Below are 10,102 nucleotides of genomic sequence, written 5' to 3'. Positions count from 1 at the left end.
CCGCGCCGTCCCTCCAGCGCCTCCCCGCGCCTCCTCTCCGTCGCCCCGGTCAGATCCGGCCACGGGAGGGCCGGATCCAACCGCCCCGCGCCTCCCCGGCCTCTTCCTCCTCGTCTCCGGCGAGTACTCCGGCGATCCTCGAAGTTCGTGCAGATCTGGATCCATATGAGGTTGACCCCGAAATCCTCTAAGTCCCGAATATTTTGTCATCATCATGCCATGTTCGTCATGCCGTATCTCTGCATCCGTAGCTTCGTTTTGTGCGTGTAATATATCAAATTGTTCGTCTCAATGAGTACATCATTTCATTCTATTGCATCATATTCATTTGAGCTCATCTTGATGCCTAAATCTTCGTTGCAAGAGTGCTTCATTATGTTATCTGTTGTCTGTTAACAGAACGAGCTCTTTTGTCATTTTTGCCATGATTGATGTGTGCATCCTATGAGGTTGATGTCTACATGTGTTTAGAACTATGCCATGTCTTCTTTACAGAGGTGCTTACCATATATTTTTGTGATCAATGTGGTGACTAGCACAAGCATGTAAACTAGGCTTCATGATGTTACTGATTTTAGTCCCTGTTCTGCTATTATTTTGATGCCATGTAAACTTGATGCTACAGAGTTATCCATGCATAATTTGAGATACTTCAGTAAGGGTGTTTTGAACATATGGTTATGCTCTATCCATCCATGCCCCTGGTTGCAATTATGGAGTAGTCTAGCATGTCATTTTAGTGCTCTACTTTTGCTTCAAAATGTTTCCTGGCAGATTGTTTACATGTTATTCAATTTTACCAAGGGTGTTGTAGTTGATCCTTGCATGCTATGAACTTGTTCTTGCCTTGGTTTGTTTCACAAACATGCCTTCTTACTATTGGTTGACTTGCCATGCCATGTATTGCTCTGTGGTGAGTGGTACAAGTTCATCTACATGCCTTCATAATTCTGTTCCTGCCATGTATGAATCTATAATATAACTTGCTATGTTTACATGGGTGCCATCATATTTTCTGATCCTTTTTGGCTCATGGTCAGTAAGGGACTCTTGTTCTATGCATTTAGTAGTATCATGCCATGCCTTTGTTTGCCATGATAAGTTCCCGTAACATGTTGTTTGATAGCTCTAAACATTGCAACCTGATGTTATTTTCTGCAAAGTCTAAACTATTATTATTTGCAATCTTGCCATGTGTGTTTGAGCATGTTCTAGTAGTTTCTGAAGATAGCTCAGTGTTCATGTTTTGTAATGCTTTACCTGTACATCATGCCCATGACTTTTGTTTCCTTGTTGAGGTACTGTAGCATGTTGTTTTGATGCTTGCAATATGCCTAGTTGCTGTTTTGGACAGATTGTTGCCATATCTTGTATAGTGTGTGTGTGTTGAACCGTTGCTCCGTTTTGAGTGTGCTCTATATGAAACTTGCTTGTTTTTGTGTGTAGCTTCATATTATCATGTTGCATCCTTGTTTTGAGGTGTTTGCTTGATGTTTGTATGCATTTTGCATCAATGCCATGTTTAACTTGTTTTGCTCATATCTTCTAGGCCGTAGCTCCGAACTAAATAATCTTTATATGTAACTTGACTAGAATCTCGTGTAGATCATCTTGGTGCATTTTAACTTGCTGTTTAACAACTTCAACTTAATGTTTGTTCAGATCTGGACCAATTTCGAAATTTGCATATGAGGACTTACCGGAATTGTTATATGTTGTTCCCGGCCTCATTTAAACTTGCCTTGATGTGTTGCTCTGTTTGCATCATCTCTTGCCATGAGTAGCTTCATGTAGCCTTGTCATGCATCATGCTTGTTGTGCATCATGCCTTGATCACGTGTGGTGTGTTTACCATGTTGTGTGCTTCTTGTTGTTAGTTCCTGTTTCGTTGCGATCGTGAGGATTCGTTCGTCTACGCTTGGTTCGGCTTCATCCGTTCGTCTTCTTCATGGACTCGTTCTTCTTCCTTGCGGGATTACAGGCAAGATAACCGCTACCCTGGATCTCACTACTATCATTGCTATGCTAGTTGATTCGTTCTATCGTTTTGCTGCGCTACCTATCGCCTGTTTATCAAGCCTCCCATATTGCCATGAACCTCTAACCTTTGACACCTTTCCTATGCAAACCGTTGTTTGGCTATGTTACCGCTTTTGCTCAGCCCCTCTTATAGCGTTGCTAGTTGCAGGTGAAGTTGAAGATTGCTCCATGGTGGACAGGATTTTGGTTGGGATATCACAATATCTCTTATATTTAATGCATCTATATACTTGGTAAAGGGTGGAAGGCTCGGCCTTTTGCCTGGTGTTTTGTTCCACTCTTGCCGCCCTAGTTTCCGTCATACCGGTGTTATGTTCCCGGATTTTGCGTTCCTTACGCGGTTGGGTGATTTATGGGACCCCCTTGACAGTTCGCTTTGAATAAAACTCCTCCAGCAAGGCCCAACATTGGTTTTACCATTTGCCTCACCACCACCTACCTTTCCCTTGGGTCGGCCAACCCGAGGGTTATCTTTATTTTAGCCCTCCCGGGCCAATGCTTATCTAAGTGTTGGTACAAACCAAGCGATGTCCGGCGCCCCCTGGGCAATCATGGTCTATGCCAACCCGACGTCTTGCTCATCCGGTGTGCCCTGAGAACGAGATATGTGCAGCTCCTATCGGGATTTGTCGGCACAGCGGACGGTCTTGCTGGTCTTGTTTTACCATTGTCAAAATGTCTTGTAAACCGGGATTCCGAGTCTGATCGGGTCTTCCTGGGAGAAGGTATATCCTTCGTTGATCGCGAGAGCTTATCATGGGCTAAGTTGGGACACCCCTGCAGGGTATAATCTTTCAAAAGCTGTGCCTGCGGTTATAGGCAGATGGGAATTTGTTAATGTCCGGTTGTAGATAACTTGACACTAGATCCGAATTAAAACGCATCAACCGCGTGTGTAGCCGTGATGGTCTCTTTTCGGCGGAGTCCGGGAAGTGAACACGGTTTCTGGGTTATGTTTGATGTAAGTAGGAGTTCAGGATCACTTCTTGATCATTGCTAGCTTCACGACCGTTCCGCTTGCTCTCTTCTAGCTCTTATTTGCGTATGTTAGCCACCATATATGCTTAGTCGTTGCTGCAACCTCACCACTTTACCCCTTCCGTTCCCATTAAGCTTTGCTAGTCTTGATACCCATGGTAATGGGATTGCTGAGTCCTCGTGGCTCACAGGTTACTACAACAACAGTTGCAGGTACAGGTTATGCGATGATCATGACGCGAGAGCGATGCTTGCTTGTTTCGGAGTTCGTCTTCTGCTTCTTCTTCGATCAGGGGATAGGTTCCAAGTCGGCGGCCTGGGCTAGCAGGGTGGATGTCGTTTGAGTTTCTATTTGTGTTTCATCCGTAGTCGGATGGTGTTCTTGTAAGATGATGTTGTATTCGTGTGGCATTGTATGCCTTTTGTATGTATCCCCATCTATTATGTAATGTTGATGTAATGATATCCACCTTGCAAAAGCGTTTCAATATGCGGGTCTATCCTTGGTGGGACCTTCGAGTTCCTTTTGGATAGGGTCGCATATTGGGCGTGACACGCAAGCTTACTCAAAACAGAAGGAGAATCTAGTGCAGAGCTAGATGCCGGTTCCTTACCTCCCCTCGTAGTTGAGGGAAAAATCTTGGTTCTTTCGTCCTTCAAGTTCCTCATAGTGATCAATAGATATAAATCCCAAGTGACTCAAAGAATAGAGCTATGCTCCCCGGCAACGGCGCCAGAAATTAGTCTTGATAACCCACAAGTGTAGGGGATCGCAACAGCTTTCGAGGGTAGAGTATTCAACCCAAATTTATTGATTCGACACAAGGGGAGCCAAAGAATATTCTTAAGTATTAGCAGTTGAGTTGTCAATTCAACCACACCTGGATAACTTAGTATCTACAACAAAGTATTTAGTAGCAAAGTGGTATGATAGTAATGGTAACAGTGGCAAAAGTAAAGATAGCAGTTTTGTAGTAATTGTAACAGTAGCAACGGAAAAGTAAATAAGCGAAGCACAATATGTGAAAAGCTCGTAGGCATTAGATCAGTGATGGATAATTATGTCGGATGCGATTCCTCATGTAATAGCTATAACATAGGGTGACACAGAACTAGCTCCAATTCATCAATGTAATGTAGGCATGTATTCCGAATATAGTCATACGTGCTTATGGAAAAGAACTTGCATGACATCTTTTGTCCTACCCTCCTGTAGCAGCGGGGTCCTAGTGGAAACTAAGGGATATTAAGGCCTCCTTTTAATAGAGAACTGGAACAAAGCAATAACACATGTTGAATACATGAACTCCTCAAACTATGGTCATCACCGAGAAGTATCCCGATTATTGTCACTTCGGGGTTGTCGGATCATAACACGTAATAGGTGACTATAGACTTGCAAGATAGGATCAAGAACTCACATATATTCATGAAAACATAATAGGTTCAGATCTGAAATCATGGCACTCGGGCCCTAGTGACAAGCATTAAGCATAGCAAAGTCATAGCAACATCAATCTCAGAACATAGTGGATACTAGGGATCAAACCCTAACAAAACTAACTTGATTACATGGTAAATCTCATCCAACCCATCACCGTCCAGCAAGGCTACGATGGAATTACTCACGCACGGTGGTGAGCATCATGAAATTGGTGATGGAGGATGGTTGATGATGATGACAGCGACGAATCCCCCTCTTCGGAGCCCCGAACGGACTCCAGATCAGCCCTCCCGAGAGAGATTAGGGCTTGGCGGCGGCTTCATATCGTAAAACGCGATGAAACTTTCTCTCTGATTTTTTTCTCCGCGGAACGGAATATATAGAGTTGGAGTTGAGGTCGGTGGAGCTTCAGGGGGCCCACGAGATAGGGGGGCGCGCCTAGGGGGGAGGGCGTGCCCAGGGGGAGGGCGCGCCCCCACCCTCATGGACAGGGTGTGGGCCCCCTGGGCTTCATCTTTTGCCAGTATTTTTTTATATTTTCCAAAAGTCATCTCCGTGGATTTTCAGGTCATTGCAAGAACTTTTGTTTTCTGCACAATAAACAACACCATGGCAGTTCTACTGAAAACAACGTCAGTCCGGGTTAGTTTCATTCAAATCATGCAAGTTAGAGTCCAAAACAAGGGCAAAAGTGTTTGGAAAAGTAGATATGTTGGAGACGTATCAATAACCAAAGAGGTATGCTAAGTGGACTCGTTGAAGAAGCCATTCACTTCCGCCGCAATCTCCATACTAGTGAGCTGATCCTCCTTAGAAATCATCTTGGAGGCAACATCAATGTCTAGTGGCGGCACCGCCGAGGCGACCATGTGGTCAACCTCCATGGCGACGTGGGCGTTGGTAGAGACCGCCAAAGCTGCCGCGATGGGCACCACGGGGTTCGCCTCTATGGGTGCAGTAGGGGACGTAGAGATCATCACGGGTGCCGCCATGGGCGCCGGTGATGCTCCCTCCTAAACCAAGGCGAGGCGTGTCTCACGCGCCTTCCGAGCATTGTATGCTTCAATGACCTCCGGTGGTGCGCGACACTGGCGGGAGAAATGCTCCACCGAGCCACAATGGAAGTAGTCCTGAGGCCTCTGCCCTCCCTTGCCCGGCTTGTTCTGCTTAGCCGGGGCGGGGGAGGGGGGGGGGAAGGTGAGGGCCCTTCTTCTTGCCCTTGCGGCCCCTCTTCTTCTGTTGAGGCTTGCGGACTTTGAGGGCGTTCACCTCCTGGCGAGAACTCCCCCAAGTGGTTGCGTGTTAAAGTTCTTTTTGAGAACCTCGTCCTACGCCTCCGCCACCTGGAGGACGTCAATCAACTCTGAATACCTCATGTAGTTCCCCTGGCGGTAGTTCCGTGAGGACTGGACCACGTCGGGGTGGAAAGTGGATAGGGTTTTCTCAATCTTCTTGGAGTCGGTAATCTCTGTACCACACAACCGAAGAGTCGTACAAATACGGTGCAGAGCCGAATTGTACTCCCCAACCGTCTTGAAGTCCGCAAACCTCAGACGGATCAACTCTGCCTCTGCACGTGGCTTCACAGTGTACTTCAACCGCTCAAACCGCTGCTTAAGAGCGGTCCAAAGGCCAGAAGCACTGCACTCAGCCATATACTCATCTTTCAGAGTAGGTGATAGGTGATGACGGAGAAAGTGCAGCGCCTGCGCATTCTTAGTTTCGAACTTGGGATTAGTGGCGGCCAGCTGGGCCCCCTTACCGATCGCCCTCAGGAGGGTTTTGCCCTGGAGAAAAATCTCGCAGTCCGAGGACCATGACAGGTAGTTCAGCCGTGTCTGGGCCAACTCAGGAAACTCCTTGTTGACAATTCCGGCCATCTGCAATTTATGCAAAAATCATGAGATTACAGCAGGTAATCTTTTGCACAAAGCGATGTTGATAAACTTATTCAATAAAATGACGTTCCATTATCTAAAACATGTTCTTATATGACTTACTTAATGATTAAGAGTGCAAAACAATTAATCTACAGTAGTAAAATCATACAATAAAACATGTTTACAAAATATAGCATGTTAAGCGCATCTAGTACGTGAAAATAGCCCAAAAAGTGAATTCCCGAGGCTTTTTGAAGCCTAAATACGCGTTTTCAGCGAAAACAGACAGTTCCAGGGGCTTCTACGCAAAATATTTCAGCAGGAATAAACTACGCGTAAAAACAGGAAATTCCAGGGGCTAAAACGCGAATAACCGCGCACACGCGCTCTCTGGCCTGGCCCAGTTCGTCTACATGCCGTAAAATGGGTTGTCAGCCCGTGTAGCCCGCCCCACCGTCCTCCCCCCTTTTTTAATGGAGGGAAAAAGGGGGGTCCATTGCGCACAGCCCGCTGGGCCGCCCCGATTGCCAGCTTAGGGGTCGCTAGGGTTTCCAACCCTAGCGCCCGAGCGGCGGCGGCCTCGACAGGCCCGCGCGCACGCACGATGCGGCACAACGCTATGGTGCGCACGGCGCGGCCAGCGAGGCGGGGCGGCGTGGCGCGGCAAGTGGCGCGGCGCGGCCAGCGTGGCCCGCGGCCATGGCGCGGCGGCGGCGACAAGTGCCAAGCTAGCCAGCCCACCGGGCGCGGCTACCTCGGGCGCATGCGGGGGCGGCCAGCGCCAGGCCAGCACGCATGCCGGGTGCGGCTACCACGCGCGCACGCGGGGGCGGCCAGCAGCCGGGCGGCGACCAGCGCCAGGCCAGCATGCGCGCCGGGCGCGGCTACCACGCGCGCACGTGGGGCGGCCAGCAGGGCACGCGGCGGCACGAGCGTGCATCGGGCACGGGTATGGCCAACTGCTTGGGACGGCGTCATCTGGACATCGGCGTTGGGATCTCAAAAACATCGTCGTGTTCATCTGGATCACGATCTGTACCGACTCCCGTATAGTGTAGTCAACAAGTCTCTCGTGATCCAAAAACATCGACATTGGTCGGCGACAAATTCGTCCGCTCAGTTTTTTGAAGAGAAATCCACACCATAGGTAGATTTATCCGAAAAATAATCTAATCGCAAAAACGGAATCGTAGTAACGAGAGGAATCCAATTTTGCAAAAGTGGGGATCGGATCTTATACCTTCGCGGGATCGACGAAAGTCTGCGTGATGCAGGCTTGACGCAAGCTTGATGGTGAGTTGATGGAGCGAAGCGTGCTGATAACGTGTTCCGTAACTCCGACGACGATTCCGGTCCGAGGTTGCGGAGCGATGGCGAGCGTCGTAGACGAAATAGTCGAAATAGTCAAACACGCGAAAGTAAATAACACAGAGAGATATGGAGGAGACCGGCTTTATTAATCAATGATAAGGTGTTACAATGATGACTCCTCGTTGCTTTATATAGGGACTAGGGGTCAAGGGATAAATACCCACTTAACATAAAGATGGAAAACGGGAGGGGCTAGCCCGTGCGATTTGCACGCGGCTGCCGCCACCCTCCCGGATGGCCCGGTTTCCCAACAAAGGGTTCGAGGAGCCCCGGTGTAGATGCTCAACCAGTTGTCACCTAATAATTAGGTAGAGAATAGACTGTTAGGCTGGTCACAATGGGAAGGAACTTAGGAGTAACATCACACACTCCAATACAACTTTGCTTACGTGGCACGTATTTAATGAAGAGAGAGGTGCTTGTGGTAACTAGCTAAGTTACCGGAACATCACACACTCCAAGAAACAATGAGTCTATAACCTAATAAATACATCGTTGCATGACACTATATAGATGTTCCTACCCACTACGAAGGTAGTAACATAGTCTAAAAAAGTGTGTAAGTTACTAGTTTATGTTCTTGCTCATTGTGACCAGCCTTACTGCCTTCCGTGTGAACGACAGGCAGATATCGTGCCGCAATGACGTCTGTGCTGAATCCTTATCCGTTGAGGAGCAAGCAGACAAGAACCCCGTCCTTGAAGAAAAAAAAAACAAAGCCACTTGCCCTGTCCTACGACCATAATACTCCCAACTGTGCGTGTGGTTGGGGCCGTTGGATCTGCAGCCCATTCGGTGTCAACTACAGTGCAAATCATTAAATTAAACCAACTGTGCGACTGATGACTTTCCCGGCCTCCACCAACAAGTTCTGAATGGCTAGCGTCTTCGCCCTGACGGCGCTTCTGTGATTTCCATCTTAATACGAAGCTACCCGAAAACTGTACCCTCCATTGAGATGTCATACTAACAAAACCGAGCTACTGATGACGAGAGAGAGACGTCAAACGTACCCTTTGCCTTTGGGATGGCACCCGATTCCCCAACATAATTCCGGCTGACAGCGCGGGGACGGGAATCAATCCCCTTCTCAACTCCCGAACCCAAGTGGGCAGCCAAACGCACATAAAAGCAGGCCCCGATCTCCTCCTCCAACAGAGAACGCGTCGCACTCGCTTCCAAGAAACAGAGCCCAGCAAGGAAAGCAAAACCAAGCCGGCGAGAGAGAAAACCAAGAAGAAACCCCCGACATCCGGCGATGGCTTCGCAGGCGATCGAGGAGCACCGGTCGGGCGCGGATGTGCACACGGAGCTGTGCGAGGCCAGGGCCCGCGAGTTCCTGGTGGAACTGGGCCTCCCCGACGGGCTCCTCCCTCTGCCGTCCCTCGTGGAGGTGGGCTACAACCGCGCCACCGGCTTCGTGTGGCTCCGCCAGGGCCAGTCCGGCGGCCTCACCCACACCTTCGACGCCATCGGCAAGCAGGTCTGGTACGCCCCCGAGGTGACGGCCGTGGTGGAGCGCGGCCGGATGCACAGCATGACCGGGGTCAAGAGCAAGGAGCTGCTCATCTGGGTCACCATCTCCGAGATCGTCATCAGCCCCTCCGGCTCCAAGATCGTCTTCCGCACCCCCGCCGGCCTCGGTCGGGCCTTCCCCGTCTCCGCCTTCCAGCTCAGCCCGCCGGCGCCCGAGGGCGAGGCCAAGGCCGCCGAGGAGGCCGCCGCCAACTGATCGATCTGCTCGCGAGTCAAGTCAGCGGTAAGCTGTTAGATTTGGTCGCCAGATCCGGTGGTCATCGCGGTGTCGCTGTGCCAACTTGTGCCTGTCCGTGGCTTTCTTCTTGTGTATCACTATCGGTTCAGTGGCCGGTGTGGTGCCGACGGATGGCGCAGAAATAAGCCTTGTGCTCTTGTATGATTTGAGATCTGAGTTGGTTGTTACTGTCTGCTACTAGTATTCTTGTTTCAGTTCGATGCATTTCTGCCGCTTTTCAAACTAGATCTGTTAACTGCTGCTGCTGTGCGACCTGTAATGTCATCATCTTTCTATTATGTCATCATCTTAAGGTGTGATCTCGAGTTTGATCTAACGAGTGGAGTAAATGGACTATGCACCAGCCGAGTGTTCGAGATCGAACTTAGAGGTAAATTAGTTTAAAGTCGCAACGGACCAGCTTCAGCCGGTGGCCGGTGGTTAGCTGCTTGTGGATATCAGAGTATCTCCAGCCGTTGGACACCGGGGCGCATAAAATTGGCGCCTAAAGGCGAGTCGGCGCAAAAAACAGCATGAAGGCGAGTTGATTCCCAGTCGCCGACCCCAGAGCCGCGCACAGATGCCGTCTAATTTTTTTTTGGCAAAATTCGGCTAAAATTCGGCAAACTTGGCATA

The 10,102-nt window shown here is 49.2% G+C and overlaps 1 protein-coding gene across 1 annotated transcript; it reads left to right on the top strand.

The window, feature by feature from the left end:
• Positions 1–8,851: 8,851 nt before the first annotated feature.
• On the top strand, positions 8,852–9,803 carry LOC123159455 (uncharacterized). The gene has a single exon (XM_044577295.1). The coding sequence runs from the start codon at positions 8,972–8,974 to the stop codon at positions 9,443–9,445; it is 474 nt and encodes a 157-aa protein (XP_044433230.1). The 5' UTR covers positions 8,852–8,971; the 3' UTR covers positions 9,446–9,803.
• The last annotated feature ends 299 nt before the right edge of the window (positions 9,804–10,102 follow it).

Source organism: Triticum aestivum, chromosome 7B, assembly GCF_018294505.1.
Source record: "Triticum aestivum cultivar Chinese Spring chromosome 7B, IWGSC CS RefSeq v2.1, whole genome shotgun sequence".
NCBI classification, from domain to species: Eukaryota; Viridiplantae; Streptophyta; class Magnoliopsida; order Poales; family Poaceae; genus Triticum; species Triticum aestivum.
This window is presented reverse-complemented; position numbering and strand designations above follow the sequence as displayed.

What these genes read in the sequence shown, in the direction of transcription:
- LOC123159455 (XM_044577295.1), top strand. Translation starts at nt 8,972, where the DNA reads ATGGCTTCGCAGGCGATCGAGGAGCACCGGTCGGGCGCGGATGTGCAC.